Source organism: Leucopleurus acutus, assembly GCF_964270905.1.
Source record: "Leucopleurus acutus genome assembly, chromosome: 13".
NCBI classification, from domain to species: domain Eukaryota; kingdom Metazoa; phylum Chordata; class Mammalia; order Artiodactyla; family Delphinidae; genus Leucopleurus; species Leucopleurus acutus.
Window position 1 is genome coordinate 65,588,110 of NC_139155.1, and position 21,632 is coordinate 65,609,741.

Below are 21,632 nucleotides of genomic sequence, written 5' to 3' on the forward strand. Positions count from 1 at the left end.
ACGGCCGGGCAGGGTGGATGGACTCTGGCCCATCTGCATGAAGGGACACGCAGGCGCGCTCTGGCGGCTCCTCGGAATGCGGCCTGCCCTGTGGGCGTGGGGAGAAGTCACTCTGGTTTAACGGCAAACAAGGCGCCCAGGTCGTGGCCGTGCTGTGTAGGAACAGGAGTCCTACCCGCTGCAGATGAGGCTTACGTCCGGGACCGCAGGGACTGTCACTCTGCATGCAGAGCTCTGTGCTGTCTCGTTTCACAATAAGCACATATGCCATTCCTTTAGGAGTGATTTATATAACGAAGTATCTCCTATCTATAAAAAAGGAGAGCTAAAAATGTGGTGAAGGGGGAATGAACAGAAGCCGCCTAGTCTCCCGGCGGCTAACCACCTGGCTGCCCGAAATGCTCACCATCTACGAGAAACAGGCGGGAGCCAGACGTGCCACCTGCCTATGGCCACGGAGGGCAGGACTGGGGGCCACACACCCAGGGTTGGGGAGAGTGGGGTGGGCGGGGGCTCAGTAGCCCCTGAGGAGGAGCAACACGAGGGCATGGAGAGGGTTGGGCGCTCTGGGCGGGAGCTGGGGAGGGGAGACCTGGGTGCTCTTGCCCGATCCGGGTTGCAGCAGACAGGGAGCCTTGACTTCAGCAAGTGCCGCTCGTCTGGGCCACCGAGATGAGGAGGATTCCGAGGCCGACCCAGGGAAGTGGGGAAGAGGCCCGAGGGGATGCTGACTGCGCCCAGGGCGAGCGCCGTGGGCCTGGGGGCACGTGTCCGTGCCTGTGGTCCTGAGCCTCCCGGGGCCGGGGGGCTGTCGAGTGACTGTAAGTGCAACTGGCCTTCCAGATGACAGCCTCAGTGCCCCCACCAGCTGGGCAGCATGGGGCCCTGGGCAGCCACTGGGGGCCGTCCCTGGCTCCCGACCCGCTAAAGAGAAGAGGCGGAGCCCTGGGGCTCAGCACGGTGGGTGTTCCATGTCACCCTCCAGGTCACGGGAGGCACTGCCCACACGCATGCAGGCAGTGGAGGCCTCTGACGCAGGCTCAGCTAACAGCAACCTGGGCTGGAGGGCCTCTTGGTGTCCTGGGTCTCGGGTGGATGTCCCTCCATCCCTGTAATGAGGGGAGAAGTCACCTGGCATCAACCAGGCACCTGCAGCTGATGGGGGTGGGCGTCTGAGCTGGCAGGTGGGCAGGGAGGCTGCAGGCTGGAGGTCAGAGGGACGGGGGAAGGGGCAGCCAGGAGCCAAGAGCAGAGGGCGACGAGCCAAGGGAATGGTTGAGTCTTGGGCCGGAGGGTGGTGGACGCGGATTTCAGGCCGCAAGCCTCTCCCCAGCCCGGCCCATCACCTGCACGTACGGATGATGTCCCCGTCGCCGACCTGTGGCCGGGCACTGCTCCTCCGCTCCAGGTCCTGCAGCACTGAGCGCTCGAAGGCCAGGGCAGCCACACGGCTGAAAAACGCCTTCACGTTCTCCCCTGTGGGCACAGGACAGCCATGACCCCGGCCACCTCTGCCCCTGCCCATGGATGCACTGGGGGGTGGAGGAGCCAGCAGTGCGGGAGCCAGGACAGCCCCCCCGCTGTGCAGGGGATGGGCTCCCCACCCTGGCCACCTGCCCTGGCCGCTCCTGAAAATCTCTGAGCCTTGGTTTCCCGGCATCTACTCTTCCAATCAATTGCTACTGAGCACCCGTGGGCCAGGCACCGAGCAGTGTGGGCCTGCTTTCCTGTAACCTTTGAGCACCTCTCCAGTGGGCAGCCATGATGATTAGAACCACCGGCCCCCATGTCCTCCGCCAGGAGGACAAGACCACCCATCTGGGCACAGGGCCGGGCCCAGCCCCCGACACACATGCTGCCCTTGTGCAGTTAACAACCTATACCACTGCACAGGGCAGTCCTTCTTGGCCCATAGGGAGCTCTCAGGGAACATGCTGTTACACCAATAAGAAGGCAGGTTCTCACAGCCTCAGGGACACCGTCAGGAAGGAGAAGAGGGAACTGGACATGGGGGCTGCCAATTTTTGTGTTGGGCTGGAGGTGGTACTTCCACTCGCACTCCTGCTGCCTCACCCAACCCCTGGGCAGGTGTCCACGGTGGCCCCTCGCCTGGGGTAAGGGCTCCCAGGTGTCATTCCCGAGTCCCCACGGCCTTGGGGCCTCCTGTACCCCCGGCAGTTATTTCATTTCATCCCCTCAACAACCTGTTTTCAAAATCTGTTCCTTGCTTCTCTGCATTTTCTCATTTTTCCTCAGTGAATCATATGGTTTTTATCATTTGAAACACATTTTTCCGTTAAAAATAAAACGAGATTGACAGCAACACCCCACTTCCCAGATGAGGATGCTGAGGCTCAGAGGCGTCGGGGGCCGGGGTAAGCAGTGCCCGTGGGCGAGGGGGCCGGGGACCCAGTGAGGCTGGGGCAGACTGGGTGGGGTGTGGGGGAGGGCTGGAGGGCCGTGAGGGATGTTTGAGTGCCTTCTATGATGACAGCTGGGAAAGGGAGGGACAGCCGGTCACGGGCCCCTCCCACCTGTACCAGGTCAGGGGCAGGAGGATGGTGTGGTTACAGGTGAGGCTGCATTCCAACCCCAGCCCCACCACTGCCTCCCTGAGACTCTGGTCGTGACCTCACAGGGACGGGATGGATGTGCCCCACAGGGGCCGTGGGGGTCTCACTAGAGAACACAGGTGTGCCACTCCTCCCATCCAGGGCAGGGCCCCCACCCCCGATCACCACGGCGGCAGCCCTGCACCCACTCACCGGTCTTGGCCGACACCGACCAGTACTCGGCCTGCATCTCGTTGGCTAGGCGCACGGCCTCTGCCTCCGCCTGCTCGCACGCGGCCCCTGACTGGGAGAAGCGGCCCTGCTGACCCAGCTCCCCGGGCCTTGGCACCTGCCCACAGGTGAGCCCGGCGGTCCCAGGCGAGTCTGAGCGCCAGCGTCCCTCCCTGATGGGACAAGCCCCGAGCACCAGGAACCCAGTGGCCCTGCTTTCAGACCCCCGCCTGCAAGTTCCCACGTAGGCACATACGAGTCACCCTCTGCTCCGCAAGCCCAGGCTGAAGGGGCCACGTTTCCCGAGGCCGCCCCTGGCCCTGACCCGCTCCGCTCACCAAAAGGTCCTTCTTGGTCCCCACAAGGAACAGGAAGCAGGCGCCTGGTTCATTCTCCCTCAGCGCGTCCTCCAGCCACTGCCTGGAACATGGGGGACAGGCAGAGACGGCACCCACCCCCCAGGGGCTGAGGAAGCTGGGATGGGGTACAGCCCGGGTCCTCCCAGGGCCGAGGGTTGCAAGGAGGGTAGCTTGACCCGAGCTGGCCTCGGGGGCCTCGGGTGGGTGGGGACGCAGGGGCGCTGTAGGGGGAGCTGAAGGCCCCGTCCCGGCCACGGCTCTACCCTCGCCCTGGGTGAGACCTGCACTGTCACCAACTGGAGTGACCAGCCTGGCCTCCCTCACAGGGCTGGAGATGCGGCTGTGGACACCCCAAACAAAAGCAAGGTGAAGGGGCTCTGGTCTATCAGCTGATGAACCCTGGCTCTTTTTTTTTTTAATTAAAAAAAGTTTTTGGGTTTTTTTTGGCCGTGCTGTGCGGCTTTCGGGATCTTAGTTCCCTGACCAGGGATTGAACCTGCACTATGGCAGTGAAAGCATGGAGTCCTAACCATTAGGCTACCAGGGAATTCCCAACCCCCGGCTCTTGCCCAGATCTCTGCCTGAGACAGCAAGTGCCCAGTTGTGTCCCCAGAGACAGGGCCCAGGCGAGGTGAATATGCCAGGCCCCTCGCCACAAATTAGTCAGGCTTTCAAGATGACAACAGCAGAGCACTGAAGCCAGCGTGCGCCATTCTGCGCTGGCCACAGGCCCAGCTGGCCCTGCCTTCTGCTGTAGCTGCAGATCTTGAAGGATAAAAAGGTAGCCAACAGTCATCGGCCCGTGGGTGGCGGGTGCTGACCAGCAAGCTTGGTCACCTGTACCCACTGTCAGGGGCCCAGCTCATGGCCCAGGTTTGGGGAGCCCTCCAGGCAGTTTTCTGGGCCCAAGGGTCCCACGGGGGCTGCAGAGCCCCAGACTTGCCTGGTGTGCTCCAGGGTCTGCATGTCAGTGAGGTCAAAGGCCGTGATGATCACTGCATGGGGTGGAGGGGGGAGCCAGGAGCCGGTCAGTGACGGGGGAGGCAAACACGGCGTGACAAGGGGGCTCCCGCGGAACTGATGGGGGCAACGGACGCTGGGAGGGAGACACCCATGGCCGCCCTGGGGACCCAGCCCCCCGCTCTGATCCACACCCAGCGGCCCAGCCACAGGGAGCTCCAGGGAGGCAAGGTGAGCCCCTGCGTTCAAATCTCCCCTCTGTCTCTTACGGCTGAGGGAGTGCAGGTGAGGCCTTGACGCTGAGAGCCTCAGCCTTCGTCTGTGACATGGTGAGGACCACAGCTACCTCTAGCTCTCAGGGTAGCTCTGAGGACTAAGTTGGAGCAGCTGTTTTAAAGCTCTTGGCCTAGGGCCTGACGTGGGGCAGACTTTCCCCCACTGGCAGCTATGGTCGTGCGGGCGATTAGCAACAACCAGCTTCAGGGGAACAATTTCTGAGGAGCAGGGTGGGCAGGAACTTGGGAGATGCAGCCCCCTACCCCCAGCTCCTCTCATCACTGCCCTGTCTGGTCCCCTGTGCCCTGGGTGGCTCCATGTGGAGAGCATTCCTGGCCTGCTCTCTTCTGGCCCCAGGGGTGTGATCAGGGCTGGACGTGGGTCTCCCTCTGCACCTCGGCTGAAGGCTGCAGGAGGCCCACCCATGTGCCCCGCCCTGGCAGAGGGGCTGAGAAGTGGAGGAAGCTGATGGTGGTGGTGACCGTGGCCGGGCTGCTGTCTGCAGGGCTGTGCCAGGCGCCACGCCTTATTCCCAGGGGGTGTCATCCCCCTGAGAAGAGAGGCCACAGCAGATGTGGCAGAGCTGTTATTCCAATCCACAGCCGAGGTGCTCGTGGTTTCCTGTTTTTGCTTTTTTCAAACCTTAGTGAAAATGTGACTTTTAACACCAGTACTGAGTGGACCTAACTGTACCTCATCATCTGAGTCCGGTTTGGATGCCTCGGACCGCTTGCTCTTACCTCTCACTGAAACCCTTTCTCTTCTTCCTGGTCAGAGGAGGGGGCTTATGCTGCTACTGCCTGCTGACCGGGAGGCCTGCCCAGGGCTGGGGCGCCCTCAACAAGGATGTGGTGGGCGAGGAGCCCCGCTGGCCCCCACCTGGGGGCCCACCTCCACCCCTCCCCTCCAGCCAAGCCCCGCCCCCCTGCTCCTGAGTTGACTCTGCTCTTCTTTCTGGGGTCTCTGCACAAGTACACCCCACTCTGAGCACCCTTCTGAGCTGAAACTGGGGCTGAGACTTTCAGGTAGCACCCACCACCATGGGTCCCTAAAGCGCGTGGCTGCCGAGGCTGGCCTGGGCCCGGCTGGAAGACGAGGACCGGCCCCGTGTTTCCTCAGCGGCTCTCAGAGGACAGATTTGGTGCCTGCACGGAATACCTGGGCATCTTGCTGTGCGCCCAGCAGGGAATTCACAGGGAGCCCCTGCTGCACATGGTTGAGGCCCCACTGTTGCCGTCACCCGGCTACTCACCCTGGGCACCCCGGTAGTAGGCAGACGCGATGCACTTGAACTTCTCCTGTCCTGCTGTGTCCCAGCTGCGCCGTGACCGAGAGGGAGGGGGAGAGAGAGAGGGAGAGAGAGAGAAAAGGGGAAACGGAGGGGTGGCAGGTTAAGCCATTGATCACAGTGTCCACAGCCAGCAGGCTTGTGGGGCCCTGGGCTGGAGACCCACGTGCCCGCACCAGCTGCATGGGTGCCACAAAGTGGCTGCTGCCAGCCAGCCAGCCCCACCCCCAGCTCCTTACGATTCCTTCCTTGGGCGCCCATGGGGAACCCCCTCTCTGGATGCACTGTGCTCATCGGGGAGGGGCGCGGCCTTAGCACTTCCACTGCCCAGATGGATGGAGCTGTAGCTCAGTCCCTTCCAACTGCGCCATAAAAAAGAGAACGTGCTCCCTGATGTGGCTGCTCTCAAGATGTGAAAGTCCACCTGTAGAGGCGACCCGGGAATGGGACTGGGGCTTTGCCACTTGCTCATGTGTGACTGGGGTGTGGCTCCACCTTCCCCATGGCAGTGGAGGGGACGCTCAGCTCTCTGGGTGGGGTGCGTTGCCTGACAAGGACATGGTTTGCTTCTCTGATCAGTTAGCTCTGGCTCTCTGGAGGAGCTGAGCCCTGGCTCCATGGGAAAAAAATGCAACAATTGATTAATGATGTCTGCCATGGGCACAGTAAAGATAGAGGAAGTTACCTGCTGAGATCTACTTGCCCTGGTTTAGAACAAGGCTGTAGGTCAAAATGCAGGGCTGAGTCTGAAAATCCACCCTTTTTAAAAATCAACACATCAAAATTTAAGTTTTCTCAGTAAACTAACGAGTAGACAAGCCATGAACAAGACACCAATAATCTGAAATTTTTCCAAGTGATCCAGCATGATGCAGAACTGTTTGGCTCTTTCATTAATTCATTCACATTTCCACTTCTGAAGAATACTCTGGGTGGGAGCTGGGAGGGTGGCCTGGCAGTGGGGCCACTTGATTGGCTGGCAATGGCCTCCGTGTAGGACAAGGAGAGGCGGAGCCCGGAGAGCCCCCTGCTTCCTCCTGGGCCCTCTAATTAGACACAGCTGCTCTCCGCAGCTCCAGCTAGGCTGCCCCCAGCAGCTCGTGCTGCTTCACTCTCCTGCCTCCTCATCCCCCCGGTCCTGCAGGCCTGTGTCTTCACAGCCTCTTCTGCTCTGGTCTGACCCTGTACACCCCCTTGGGCGAGGTTTGGTGGTACCATCTGCTCCAGGACTGCACTGGGACTGGTCTCAGAGGAGCGGGCACTGTCTCGACACATTAGGAGCTGAATGAAGTCCACAAGGGGGTGAGCTCCACCGTGATCACCGCGATCCCAGGCCCAGCCCGGGGCATGGAGGCCCGAGGAGTGAATCCAGGGAGCAGGGGTGAGCACCAGGGAGAGCGCAGGAGGAGGGGACCAGACAGAGGCCCAGGGAATGCCAGCAGGGTCGGCTACGCAGGAGAGGGCCAGGCTGGAGACCAGCAGGTGCCGGAGGAGAGGGGCTCTGGTGGGAAAGCATGAGGCTGGGGGGAGACCCTGGGCTATTCTGAGGGAAACTAGAGGAGAGGGGCCGAAGCCAGGGGTGTGTGTGTGTGTGTGTCCCTGAGAGGCCAAGGCGTGAGGTCTGGCAGGGAGGAGACAGACACACAGACAGAGGGAGAGAGACGGGGCAGCATCAGGCCCCAGCAAGGTCTGTGGACCATGTGGCCTCTGCTAGAGCCCAGAACGCAGGAAACGGTTTTGGCCCCGTTTTCCAAGTGGGAACAGAGGCTGGAGGGCTGAAGTGACTTGCCGGAGGCCGCGCTGCTGGCCTGGCAAATGGGATCACAGAGGGCCCACGGGGAGCACCAGGGGAGGCTGGGGGCGGGGGCGGGCACATCAGGCTGCAGGGACTGGGGCAGCAGAGAGCCCAGCTTCACAAAACCGCCCGGGGCTTCCTGCCCGCTCGCCGAGGCCTTCCCCGGGGTCTCCCCCGGCATCTCCGCGAAGCCCTCCACAACCATATGATGGGAAACAAGCGAGGCACGGTGACTTACATCTGGAGGCTGAAGGGGATCCCGGCGACCTCAAAGCGCTCCATCTCAAAGTCCACCCCGATGGTGGCCTTGTAGTCGCGGTCGAAAACATTCTTGCAGAACCTGTGGGGGCCGAGGAAGCCATCAGAGCCCGCCCTCAGGGAAGACCAGGCGGTGACGGCCATGGAGACGGGCCGCAGAGACAGGCCACGGGCGACGGAGCTGCCAGCGGGAACTCCGTGTGGAGAGAGGCTGCGGCAGCAGGAGACCAACAAGTGGGTCAAGGCAGTGAAAAGTACCGCGTCTGCCGGCAGGGAGGGCAGGGAGGGGAGCCTGTGGCCCCGGGGATGGTGTGACCAATGCCAGGCTCCCAGGACGCCGCACTCCCCGCAGACCCACCATCTCCCAGATTTCTTGCACCCCCTCCCAGCAGCCACATGGTCTCCACTGCGACATGTGATGGAGCCTCCCGGGCCGGTGGCGCACCTGTGGATGAGGCTGGTCTTGCCCACGTAGAGGTCGCCGACCACAACCACCTTGGAGAGCTTGAGCCTGTGAGGAGTACGGCGCGGTGCTCTCAGGCGCGATCACGGGAGCATCTTCGCACACACGGGCCCCTCCTTCCCTGCATTCCCCACTCGTGATGCGGACAGGTCACCTGTGACACACTCTGGGAGGTCCGTCCCCCTCACTGGCCCTCAGAGGGGAGGGCAGGAGGACCTGCATTTGTTCTGGGGACTCTGTACCCCTGATCCCACTGGGTCCATGTCCCTCCGTGAGAATCACAAATGGGCACCATGGGAGGCTGAGTCTTGGGCTGAGGGAGCAGCGGGAAGAGCCCCAGGTGGGGCTGTGTCCAAACTGGGTCATCTGCTCCAGAACTAGCTGCTGCCTGGGAGCAGAGTAGACACGGCCCCTCCCTCGAAGACGTGGCCAGGTGAGCTGCACCAAGTCACCAGGTGACACAGAGATGCCCTGTTGCTGTCTGCAGGTGGAGGAGACTGGTGGTTTGAGCGTGACCCACAGTCCCAGGAATGCTGCTGTGCGAGTGCAGGACACACACAGAGGGAGGGGTAGCTGCTCTAGGTGAGCAGGGTCCCCCCTCCCCAGGGAGCCTGAGAACCTTAGAGCCATGGCCCAGGCATGCAGACCTGAGTCCACAACATGCCCCCAGCCTGCCTGGCCCTGGAATGCCCTCCAGGGTGATGGTGGTGTCCTGGCAGGCACACAGCCCCAGGCCCTGTACCTCTGCCTGCGTCCCTTACCTCGGCGCTGCATCTGCACTGCTAGTTCTATGTGTGCGTGTGTGTGTGTGTATGTGTGTGTGTGCGTATGTGTGTGCGCTGCATCTGCACTGCTAGTTCTATGTGTGTGTGTGTGTGTGTGTGTGTGTGCGCTGCATCTGCACTGCTAGTTCTATGTGTGTGTGTGTGTGTGTGTGTGCGCCGCATCTGCACTGCTAGTTCTATGTGCGTGTGTGTGTGTGCGCGTCTGCACTGCTAGTTCTGTGTGTGTGTGTGTGCGTGTGCGTGCGCGTCTGCACTGCTAGTTCTATGTGTGTGTGTGTGTGCGTGCGTGTGTGTGTGTGTGTGTGCGCGCGCGGGTGCGCACGCGTCTGGTGTTTTGTTTTGTTTTTGGCTGCACCATGAGGCTTGCGGGATCTTAGTTCCCTGACCAGGGATCGAACCCAGGCCCCGGCAGTGAAAGCACCGAGTCCTAACCACTGGACCGCCAGGGAATTCCCTGCGCTGCTAGTTCTGGAGCAGGTGGCCCTGACTCTGCTTCTCAGGAGGAGCAAAGGTGCTGCCGCAGGGCCACTGGGTTCCCCTGTGCCCCAGTTTCCTGGCCTTCCAGCACTGAGTGTGGGGAAGGGTTGGGAGCTCCTTGGTGGGAAGCCCCTGGTGTGGAACCAGCACTCCCCCAGCAGCCGCCGCCATGCTCAGCCTGTGACCATGGCCACCTCGGCCATCCTGGCCTCACTGTCCCCATGTGACTTGTGAGCTCAGCCTTCTCCCTGAACAGACCATGAGCCCCTCAGGATGCATGGCGGAAGCAGGACCCCGCACCTGTTTGTTAAGAAGATGTGACCATGGCAGGACACCTGTGCCGCAGTGCCAGGCGCCCTGAGGCAGTGACGGGGCGCACACGTGCCTCTCCTTCCTGCGTGTGGCCTGGCGAGGAACCCAGCATGGAGTTCAGGAGCATGGTGCAGGGGGCACCCGCTCCGTCTGGGCGAGGGGGCAGGTGTGGTGGGGACTCAGAGGAGACCGCAGGGACCCAACACTAAGTCTGAGGCCTGAAGGGCAGGAAATGCTTCTGGAGGGAACAGCCGTGCTCAGACCTCGCTGCTGGCCTCACTGAGGGGGGGAGCTGTTCCTACAGCAGGTGCGGCAGGTAAAGCCAGATAAACGGCTGATGCTCCTCAGACCTGTATGGGGTGGCGGCGCCCGCATCCACACACTCACACGTGCGCTCGACCCTCCCCACCCTCCCCTGGCCAAGCCAGCACTCACCCGACGGTCCCCGTATTCCTGTGTTGGCAGGCGGCGCTGACCTGCCCGTGAAAGTGCTCCCGGAGCTGCAGGCAGGCGGCGGGCGTGTACCACTGGAAACAAGACAGACAGACAGACAAGTGGGCACATCACCCTGCAAAGCTCGCCAAGCGGGCAGCAGGCTCCTTCCTGAGCCTCTGTCACCTCCGTCCTCTACCTTGTCAGCGACTCCCAAGGCTCCAGGGTCTTGTGAGCCCCGAGGAGGAGCAGTGGGACCAGGACACACCAGGGAGCCCAGGCGGGGATCCAGAGAGCTGTGTCCCGCTGGGGGCAGCTGTGCCCTTGCTGCGGGCGTATCAACCCTCTGTCCCCTCTGGGCCTCTTCCAATGAGAGGAGGGGTGGGCTGTAAGGGCCCTTTTAGTGCCAAGATCCTCCTACCCCTTCTATGGATCTCTGATGCCATTTTTGTTTTAAAAATATGCATATCTGTGCATGGAAAATGTCCTGGAAGGCACTTTCATCTTCCATATTGTTCAGAAGGCAGAACTGGGTAGTGGTCTAAGAGCAGGGCCCCTGTGTCCACCCTCAGCTGCTGTGTGACCCTGGGTAGTTGCCTCATGTCTCCGAACTTCAATTTCTGCATCTGGAAAATCTCAGGGACTTGGGGGCATAAAACGAGGTTACATTTGTGAAGCCACCAGCGCAGAGCTGGTCTGGCACATACATACTAAGTGATCAGCTAAGACGCCATGCCACATCGAATGCAGGTTTGTTCTATAATTAGAAAAAATGATGTTAAACAAATGAAAGGTGACCATTACGTTTTGCAGTCAGATTGGCCAAGGCTAAGTGTGGGGCATGGCCAGGATGTGGGAGGAGGCCGAGCTGGAGACGGCTGCTGTGCTCTGCTGTGGTCCCTGGGCCACCCCTCTGTCCTTCAGGGCCCCTGCGGCTCTGCCCTGGTCCACCTGCCCTCTCGGCTCTGTGTGACCGAGGCAGCAGGGACGGTGAAGGAGCTCGGCCAAGGGTGAGGGCGGGACCTCACAGCGCCCATGTCGTCATCTGTAAGGTGGGGACACCCCTCACGGCACCTCTTGGTCTGCTCACTGGAGGAGCAAGTGGGCAGTGCAGACGAGCGCTCAGCCCAGGGCCCCCGGCCATGCGAAGGTGTGTGGCCACCTCTCGGGAAAGCTGGCTGCTTTTCCGTCCACTTCCGTGTCAGTGTCAAGCTGGGGGCTGGCCAAGACACGGCGGTCAGTAGAGGGCTTCCAGGACTTGGGACAGATAGGAGAAGTGTGCTAGGGAAGGCTGGCAGGAAGTGCACAGAGGAAAACGGAGGCACATGGGGTGAAGGAAGGACTGGCCCCATCTGACCACGAATTGCTTGGGTCTGAAGTGCTGTGGACCTGGAGTGTGGGATGAACTTGGCCACAGGCAGTTGGCAGAGAATCTTACCTTCTGTGGAAGCAGGGATACCCTAGCCTGCCTCCCAAGGTGGGGAAACGTCAGAGCTCTGGAGTCAGCCACGGTTGGGTCAAGTCTGGGCTCCCCCACGCCCAGCTGTGTGACCTCAGGCAGTCCTCCCTACCTCTCTGAGCCTCATCCCACTTTGTAATTGGGGTCCTTCATCCCATGAGACCTGGACTGTTTTGTGCCGATCACGCTTCCCTTCCTTTGGCTTTTTAACCCCAGTCCCCGTCATCCCCAGTCACCACTGTCAAGTTCAGTAGAGAAGCAGCTGCCTGGGCCTCTGATGAGATGGAAAGTCCTGGGGGCACTGTCCACGGGTCTAAGGCACCGAGGCTTTATCTGTGCATGTTGGAGACAGAACTCGGGGTTGGGGGGAAGGCAGGAGAGGGGGAGGAGGAATGACTGCGGACCCCAAATACCCAGAGCCTACCCTCCTTCCCCCACCGGCCTGGGCACAGATTTCAAGACTCAAAAGAGAGGATTTCTCCCCACACACACAGCACCAACCACTGATGGCAGGATCTTAAGCATCCTTCCAGATACCCTGCACGTAGAAGCAAACACATGCATTTCTGCTCCTTTTCTCACACGTGGTGCTCAACAACTTACTTTGGCTCTCATTGTGCATCAGCCCCTGAGAGGCGCTCATGCCTCCCCGAGTCTGTGTCAAGAAGCAGCATTTTGCTGTCTACGTGGCCCCCTCTCGAGGACATTATGTTGTGTCTGACCTTCTACTTTACAGATTGCTGCAGTGCCTGGCCCTGAGCATCTGCAGTGCTGGGAGACATTATCCCGCTGCTCCCTTGGGAGGCTGTGCAGATTTGCATCCCCTGCTGTGATTAATAATGGATTTTAATATAGATGGAAGAGAGCTGTGAGTTTCCAGCAAGGACAGAAGGCAGAATGGTAAGGGGTGAGAACTTTGGATTTGGTGTCAGGAAACTGGAGTGCTGTTTGATAATGTCATAATTAAAATGAGAAAAACAGTGACCACACTTGGGCAAGGGAGCTCCCTTTTACCATGAGCCAGACACCCAATATGAGAGGAATTATCCTTCTGTACCAGTGGCTCTGAGAGGTTGAGTAACTTGCCCGCGGTCACACAGCTTAATGACATGCAGGACTCACACCCAGGACAGTCTGACTGCAAAGTCTGTGCCCTTAACATCCATGCCACACTGCCTCCTGGTGTCACCTTTCACTTGCTGGCCCACCTTGGGCAAGTCAACGCCAAGCTTCTCAAGAAGTCTGCTGAGTCCCTGGGGTCTGTCAGTGAGGCACTGACCTCCCCGATTCACCTGCTTTGTTTCCAGTGGTGAGTGAGGAGGGGAAAGCTGGGTGAGGGCATGGTGTCCGGAGAGCAGTGCACATATCAAGGGCTGGCCTAACGCCTCCTTACCTTAGGGAAGCTGGTGATGACGCGGTCCCGGCTCACCGTGGGCCCCAAAGGCATCAAAGAGGACCTCATTCTTCCTGGGAGTCCTGTGGCCCCAAAAGGGGGAAGAGAGTTAGGGAACTGTGCAAATCCCTGGGGACTCCCCCAAAGTTGATACCTAACGTTGCAGTAGCTTTGAAAACAGGTCCAAGCCTCCTTCTCTGTCAGGAATGTCAGGATGCCAGGGGTCATCTCTCCAATCTGCAGGCAGTGTGTGTTGGGGCACGGGGGCGGGTACCAGGCCTGCCACCAGGCCTTGGAGTCGAGGAGACCTGAGTCTCCTGACCGATGTCCACCAGGAGTGGCGCCTCCCTGAGCTCAGCTCTGCGCTGAGTGAAGGAGCACAGTCGCCAGGCTGTGCACACAGCCCGGGCGGAGGAAGTAGAGTGGGGAGGGGTCCCCCGCTCCTGTCCCTTAAGGGATGAAGGCTCTGGGTATGCAGGGCCCTCAGGGTTCAGCCCACAGGCCTTTCCCAAAACCACCACAGCCGGCACCGGGCCCCTCAGCCTATTCCACAGCCCCGGCTCCTTCTCCCTCCCGCCCCCTCCGCACTGGGTGGCCTTGACCGAGAGAGAGGCCTGTGGTCCTCCGCATCGGACCATCTCTCCCCAGACCAGCACTGGGGGCCCGGGGTGTGCGGTCAGGAAACTAGGAGGCCCCGGGCCCAGGCCGCTTTCAGGTTATGCAGTGGGAGGTGGGCGGGGGATCACGCGGGCGGGAGAGGGTGTGTCCGAAGGGGCGGCTGACTCACCTGCGGGGGCTGCAGAGGCTCCTGACGCTGCCTAGTCCGGAGGGTCCAGTGGCCGCGATCACCATGGCAACGAGCACCACACGGGACAGGCGGGAGTCTGACGAATCCGGGACGTCGGGGATGGGGCTCACAGCCAAAAGTGTTCCGTCAGCGTCTCGCGCCGCGATCACCATAGCAACCAGAGCCTCGCGGGAGACTCCGGGACGCGGCCAGAGCGCCGGTGATCACCATGGCAACAAGGGCGGGGCCTGGTGGGCGGGCCAGGTCGGCCATGGGTGGGGCCTGGGCTCCAGGGGCGGGCCTGGGCGGGGCTGACTGTGGAGAGACTTGCGCACCTGGCCTCCCTGATGTCACCATGGCTGGGGAGGGTTGGTGGTTCAAACGTGGAGGGAATTATGTGCAGTGTTTAAGTACTTATTTTCATAATATAGCAAATGTGATCTTTTTCTTGTTATGTAAATATTTCGTGTTTTTCTTGTTATCTGGTAGGGAGGGATCTCCAAGATCCCTTGACTTCTTTCCATCACATCCAGTGTCTGATCTATCAGTAAATCCTGTAGGTTCTACCCTGAAAATTTGTCCAGTATCTTCTCTCTCCCTCCTACTTCCTCTGATCTCACCATGGTCCCAACCATCATCATCTTCTCTCCCCTTAACTGGTCTCCCTGCTTCCACCCTTGCTTCTATCCTATTCCCAGTTCAGCAGCCCCCAGGGATCCCTTGTTAAAACACAGATCAGATCATGTCAGTCCTCAGCTCCAAACCCTCCAATGCCTCCTCATCGCTCTTAGATGAATAAAATCTTTACAATAGCCCAAGAGGCCCCATGTGATTTGCCCCATTTATTCTCTTAGCTCATCTCCTACTGCTTCCCCCTCCCCCCCATCCCACACATGCTCCACTGGCCTCCTTGCTGTTCCTCCACACGCCAGGCACGGGGGTGCTTGCATCAGCTGTCTCCTAGGCCTGGAAGGCTCTGTCCCCAGAGGGCCACATTGCTCAGATGTCACCACTAGATGAGGCATCCTATTTACAACTGCCGCATCCTTCCAACCCCTTATTCTGCTCTATTTCTCCCAGGCACTTAGCATTTTCTAACACATTATATAACTTGCTGTTTATGTTGATTGTCTGTCTCCCTCCACTGAGCGCAATGAGAGCAGGGGTTCTTGTGTATAGTCCACCTGACTTATTGCATCAGCCAAACAGTGCCTGCACATAAGCAGGCATGGAGTGAAGGTTAAATGAGTGAACAAATATTGCATTTACAAAAGCAAGGTGAACACTGTTTGAAGTATACTGCCATTACATTAAAAGGTAAATGAATTGTATTTACTCGTATAAATTTAGTGTATCAATGGAAAGATTCCAGTGGTTGCCATAGGTAAGGACGATCTGTTGGCTGGGGACCAAGGAGGGAGGGAGACATTATACTTTCATACTTTTTGGATTTTCTTCTATGTACATATATCACCTATTTGGTAAATAATTCAAATGAAAATAAACATTTTGGAACAGCGGGAATACAATAATATCGCCCGTCTCGGCCCTTCTGGGGGCCCTGATGCATTTCGGTGTGCTTCGTACCTTTCCCACAGACACCTCCTCCTCTCTGCAATCATGGCATAAGAAGAGGCTCTTGCTGTAGCACTGGCATTTGATCGCCCTGCAGTGACAAGGAATGGACACGCCTTCCATTTCCTGACCTTCATCTGCATAGTTCTGAACCTAATGATGCCTGAATATCATATGCCTTGGCTTCTAGAGCTCACGCTGCAACATTAATTTCCATAATTAATGGCTGTTTAAAGGCTGACCTGAGTCACTGAGCTTCTGTGAGCTAGTTTCTGTTTGCAGAGAGAGGGATGTGGGGCTAGATGGCTTCCAGAGGCATTTATGAGATGGTAACCACAGAAATGAGATGGTAGCTTTGGAGAGGAGGACCGTGTATGGGACAAGGGAAGGGGATGCAGACACTGATAATGTTCTAATGGTGAATTCACAGGTGCTTATTATATTTTTATGTCTCACAAATTAACATATATGCTACATAGAATGTTATGTGTGTGTTTGCAAAAATAATAAAAAGGAGATTGAAAAACAGAAAATTGAAGGACGATTTTACAAAAAGACTCTCTGTAACCAAATCCTGAGAGATCTGGAATTCCCAGCTTTGAGAATCTACTTGATTCAGCTCCCTGATTTCACAAGCAAGGAAATGAAGGCTCACACTTTCCAAAGGATTTGCTTCATGAGTTAGAACTAGATTTGGAACCCAGCTTTCCTAAATCCCAGCCCAATGCTCTCCACACCACCTTTGTAAAAAAGCTAGGATGCTCTAGGTTAGACAGACCCTTCACGACCTGGTCCTTTGAGGGACAGCGGTAGGGGCAGACATCCACATCACAAAGTGGGGTCCATGGCACACAGAGCGAAGTCAGTTGCCTTCGTTTCAGAGTTAAATGTGCTGGAGGCCGACGCTGGGTGTCTTTGTTAGTGAGTTTCACTGCTAAGGGCTCAGGCCTCAGGGTGAGCTTCCCTGAGTTGCTCAACTTCCTCCTCCGTTTACTCTGGTATAAAATGGACCTGACTATGTACTTCAAGGGTTTGTTGTGAGGATCACACAAGATGGTGAAAGTGCTTTGATTATGAAGCTTGACTCAAATCCATTAACCATTCACTTCTTCTACACTTACCGAAAGGCCTCCTGGTATATTCCTGGCACTGGGGAGGCAAGGAACCAGGACCGAAGTGGCCTCCACCCTCAGGGAAGTCTGTTGGGGGAAACAGACAAGCAAGTAGAAAATAAGAAGAGGGAAGTGTGCCAGTGGGGTAATTAAGCTATAGGATCACTCGCTAATTTGGAGTTGGGCAGAAGGTCGGCTTCCTGGTGGACGAGTACACCAAGCTGTGTCCTGAAGAACAAAGAAGTGGATAGTGTTACAAGCAGCCCAGCTGCAGGAAAGAGTTAGCCATTTGGGGGATTAAGAAAGAATCCAGCATGTGTGGAGGAAGCCTTCACCCAGGGCCTCGAGCGGTAGGCTAGGAGTCTGGACTCTGTCCTGAGACCAGTGGGGAGCCCTGGGAGGGTTTGGTGTATGTGGTGGCTGGCTCTGGCTTGCTTTCAAGAACAACTGCTCTGGCCAGCAGTGCTTTGAGTCCACTGCAGGGGCCAACCTGTGTTGTCACCAGCCAGTCAGCCTGCCGAGGAAGGAGCCTGGACCAGGGCTAAGCAGTCCTGGAATCAGGCCTCAGTGATTCAGCAGAAGCTACTGAACCTCTTTGAGGTTCCTGTCCGTAAAATGGAGAAAGTTATCACCTCACAGGTTTACTCTGAGGATTAACAGTGTGCCAAGTGCCCAGTACAGAGAACGGCGCACACAGACACTTCCCTTCTGCACTATGAACAAAGCTGAGCCGCCTTTGTTCCCCACAGTAACCCTGTAAAATATCACCACCCCCACTTTACTGTCGGCCCTGGCCTGGGATGTTCGCGCCTGCGCGGTGGGCGCCGAGTGTGCAAGAGCTGCTTGGCTGACGCTGCTCAGGGTCGCCTGGCAACCGGGTCGCCTGGCAACGGGCAAGCGCTACAGACCCTTGCGCGCTGAAGCAGGTGAGTCTGCGGCGGCCGACAGGGGCCAGGGGCCAGGGGTCCCCAGACCCACCCGGTCCTGATCAACAGGCCCCACGCCCTCCCACCCCAAGGCAGCCCATACCCCTTAGATGAGGGTAGGCCCCTGTCCCTGGCGCCCACCGTTTTCTGAGAGGGGAGCCCCGATCCCAAATGGCTGGGCCCCCTCTTCTCTTCCAGCCCGGCCCCTTCTCCTCCTTCCCTAGTCACCAGTTGCCCGGAATCAGAGTCCGGCTCACCTCTCTTAGTGGAGTCGGTTCCCACAGGCAGGGGTTTGTCACTGCCACTAAACGCGGTCACAACCCCCATCAGCTTAATAATAACTCAGCCCAAAGTATCTGGAGCCCTGGTGAGCCAGGCTCAAGAGTCTCAGCGAATATGGCAGCTTGGCGGGGGTCGGGGGTTGGGGTGGGGGTGGGTGCTATTATCATCTCCCTTGTGCCACAAGACACAGAGGAAATAACTTGTTAAGGGCCACGCACTGGCTTGGGTCTGGAGCCCATTCTTAACTACTAAGCCACACTGCCTACAGTTGCTCAAAGTGTGTGTGTAATAAAAATAAATCGCACTTTAACCTTATTTCCTTCTCTATGGATGTGCCGGGAGCATCCGACTGTGGGTCCCTGATGGGTGAATGTGCTAGACCCAGATTTGAACATTGGTTCCTAGTTCGTGACCTCCACGGCTCGTTGCCCCTAAACCTCAGTTTCCTCCTTCACCCCTCCCGCTGGGGTAGCCGAGTTGGATATCAGGTATTGCTGGCACAAGATAAGCACTGAATGGAGCTGATACAGTGTTTGCTCATTTGGCTTAGTTTGTGTTTTCAATGCCTTTGTCCCAAGGCCCAGCCTATAAAGTATCGGGAGAACTCTGAAGTTTGCAGGTTGGGTCGCCACTTCACTGTGAAGTTTGGGCTTCACTGTGACCTTGAACAAATCCCTTTATTGCTCTCACTCTCAGTTTGCTCATCTGTAAAATGGAAGTAAAAATACCAAATCACAGCAGCAATGTTGACAACTTTTGGGTTCTTTTAATCAGTGGTTTCTACAGAGCTTCACTTTGAAAGCGACAGAGCCGCCCTGTGCAGGAGCGGGAGGCGTGGGAAGATGGCCCACACCCAGATCTCCAAGTACCTGCCCCCTGACATCAACCCCACCCAGGCTGCCATCGCCTACGGCTGCCGGGCGCTGCCCAAGCTGAACGAGGAGCTGCAGTCGGAGGACCTGTTGACAAGGCAGAAAGCCCTCATGGCTCTGTATGACCTCATGCACGACCCCGAGCACGTCTACACAGCCATCCGCATAGGTGAGCGTGGCACAGCCCAAGTGACCACGACTGTGGTCTGGATGGACAGACACAGAGCAGCTTGAGGTGGCCCCTTCACAGCATCCCTCCCAGCTGGTCAGCCCATCCTCAACTGGACACCACCAGTGGTCAGCCCCCTCTGCTATGACTCAACCCGGTGGCCACACATCCACCCAATAGGCCTTTATCTGTCTCACCCGCAAGGCTGTCACAGAAGATAGGCACTGGCCCTACTGAAACCACACATACACGGGGACCTGTGTCCACTGTGTCCCACTCTCTTAATTACCCACATAAGAGTTGAACTGATTTTAGTGGCACGGTCACACCTGTCCCAGATCAGGCCCACGATGAGTGAACTGCCGCCTCCCCCACCAGCCTTATCTGAAGGGCTAGTTTAATCCCAGAGATGGTGGCAGCGGTCCCTACGCCGGGTGGAGCTTCAATAAAAAATGTTGCTATTTAACGAGCCCGACTCTGGGCCAGCGCTGCCATACGTGCAGTGCCCGTGTTACCTTAGTCCTCGTAGCACTGGCCCTGGGAGGGAAGGAACCGCCTCAACCCACAGAAGAAAATGGAGGCTCAGAGAGAAGCAGTGTGAGGCTAGGGCTGCCCCATAAGTAAATAAGGCAAGATTTTTAGGTGCTCAGTCTGGCTTCCCGAGGTGTAACCCTTTCAAGGGTACACGACCAGTGGTTGACAAGGCTGGAATTTGACTTCCGGTCTCTCCAAACGCAAAGGGCATTTTCTGAACCCTGTGGAGGACTGGGAGGAGGTGTGCAGAGATTCACGAGGGGGTTTGGATGACAGGGTCCTGGGGGATGAGCCTTTCTAGCACCCAGAGTCCCTGCCAGTGACTCTGAAACACTCCATCACCCACACGATGCCCTCACACCCCCAAACAGTAGAGCCCTGGTGCTCTCGTTCTGGACATCAGCTCACTTGTCGACTTCTAGGTTAGCTGGTTTCTGAGCGTGGTGAATGTTCAGAGGTTTTTCTGCCCGTAGGCTGCCTGGAGAGCCTGAAAGATTTGCTGATGGACACCAACGACCTGGTGCGCATCAAGACCACTGAGGTGCTCTATATCATGGCCACCCACAACGTGGGCAGGTGAGCAGCTGCCTCTGGGTATCAATGTCACGCTTTGGAGCCGCACCCCTCCCCTGGGTGGCACATGCTTGAACGACCTTGAATGAGCTGCTCGCGGGGCAGGGAGTTAAATGAGTTCATGCACGTGAAGTGTCAGCCCCGTGGTGGCTTGGTTGGCCGCGGGCGCTCTCTCTCTGGTTCCCCCTTCCCACAGATGGGTGGTCTTTGGGAACTCACACACCCGCTTGCTCAGGGCCACCTCCAGATGGCCGCCTCAGCCCCTTGGTCCCCTCGACCCCTCAGCTCCCCGTCTCTTCTCTGGGTTCTGATGTCAGGTCCCTGGGAGGGGGGTGGCCAGCCCAATCCCTGCGCAGCCCTGGCCCAACAGGTCGCTATGAACTGGGTGCGTGTGGGGAGGTGGTGACACAGTGAGCGCCCCAGTTCACAGGTGTTGCACCAAACAGGGCAGACGGGTGCCGGGGAGAACGGGGGAGTGGGCTCGAACCTGGCATCTGCAGCGCCGCCCTTTCCTGCTCTGACCTGGCAAGGCTCTTGGTCGAGTCTCACTGTTCTCATCTGAGACAGATCCAGAAAAGTGCTTTCTCTCATTCTTCCTGCTCCTTTTTCCTCTTTCCGGACCCGATTTGGACATTAGCAGTAACCCCAGGGAGGGTGACAGAGGCTGAGAGGAGGGATGCTTGAAGTTTGGGGATTACAGGAAACTATGAGCCCAGTGACAGTGACCATAGGTCTGTTTATCCTCATAGGAGGTGTGGGGAGTGGTTCCCGGCTGTAACCACTTTAGCAGGGCGACTCGGTGCAGAAACTGTCACCGACTGAGGACCCGATGTGACTGGCACACTGTTCTCCAGTGTCCCTCGCAGCACCACCGCAAGGGGCGGGGAGGAGCCCGGAGCAGGCAGCTGGTGTGCCCAGGGTCCAGGATTCCAAGACCCAGCTCACTCTAGCACACCACGCTGGACAAAGGGCAGAAGTGACCGGGGCCGACTTCTGAAGTCCGCCGGGCTCAATGGTCATCTCACCCCTCAAACCCTGAGTAACTGCCCATGTTGAAACCTCCTGCCTTCCTGGATCCACACGAGGAGTGACGGGGAGCGGATGAGTGTGGAAGCCAGGGGCCTGGCCTCTTGTCACCTTGGGGAGTTACAGCTTACAGAGCTGACTTACCAGCAGGGTGACTCGGCGTGGGCACCTGGGCGCAGGGTGAAGAGGCCCGGACACCTCACACCGGGGGTCAGGGAAGGCCCCTGCAACTTGGGGGTCCCACTGTGATTTCCTTCTCCCAGAACGACTCATACAGACCTCACGGCAGAGCACAGTCAGGCACTTCCTGTGTGCTGGGCACTGGACCAGGCCCCGCTCTGAGTTCTCATTTAGTTCTGACCTCAGCCTCGAGAGATGCAGCCTTGAAACCCTCACCAGACGTAACTGGGCCCAGCAGTTAGTTGGTTAATCAGAAGGAATGGTTAAAAAGCTAGGATTGGAAGAAATTGTATCTTCCCTTCAAACAGTTCACCTTAACCCCAAACCCCTAAACGATCAGGCAGTCAGCAATCCCTGCGTGCCTCTTCTTGGCTATGGGCCCACTGCATGGAGCTTCCCATCATCTTTTTTGCTTAAACCAGCACCTGTACCATCATGGAGCTTTGATTCTTTAAAGTAGAGCAAGCACTCAGACATTAATGAAGTAATCTGCATGCAAAACCCTTCTAGAATCTTCACAATCACCTCACTATTTTTAAAATAAATTTATTGATTT

At 58.0% G+C, this 21,632-nt stretch overlaps 2 protein-coding genes across 2 annotated transcripts in view; one reads left to right on the plus strand and one right to left on the minus strand.

Moving 5' to 3' along the window:
- Positions 1-1,044: 1,044 nt before the first annotated feature.
- Positions 1,045-13,109, minus strand: RAB36 (RAB36, member RAS oncogene family; the record flags this gene model as incomplete). Its single annotated transcript, XM_082852473.1, has 10 exons — positions 1,045-1,109; positions 1,357-1,476; positions 2,766-2,856; positions 3,122-3,199; positions 4,082-4,137; positions 5,631-5,695; positions 7,700-7,801; positions 8,165-8,230; positions 10,192-10,283; positions 13,041-13,109. 10 exons carry the CDS (start codon positions 13,107-13,109, stop codon positions 1,045-1,047), a joined length of 804 nt encoding a protein of 267 aa, XP_082708599.1.
- Positions 13,110-18,564: 5,455 nt separating this feature from the next.
- RSPH14 (radial spoke head 14 homolog) overlaps positions 18,565-21,632 on the plus strand; it is a gene marked incomplete at both ends in the record, with an annotated part of 60,893 nt that continues 57,825 nt past the window's right edge. The window contains 2 exons of the mRNA XM_082852634.1: positions 18,565-18,763; positions 19,771-19,873. Of these exons, the coding sequence (XP_082708760.1) occupies positions 18,565-18,763; positions 19,771-19,873 (302 nt within the window). The remainder of the gene's footprint in view (positions 18,764-19,770; positions 19,874-21,632) is intronic.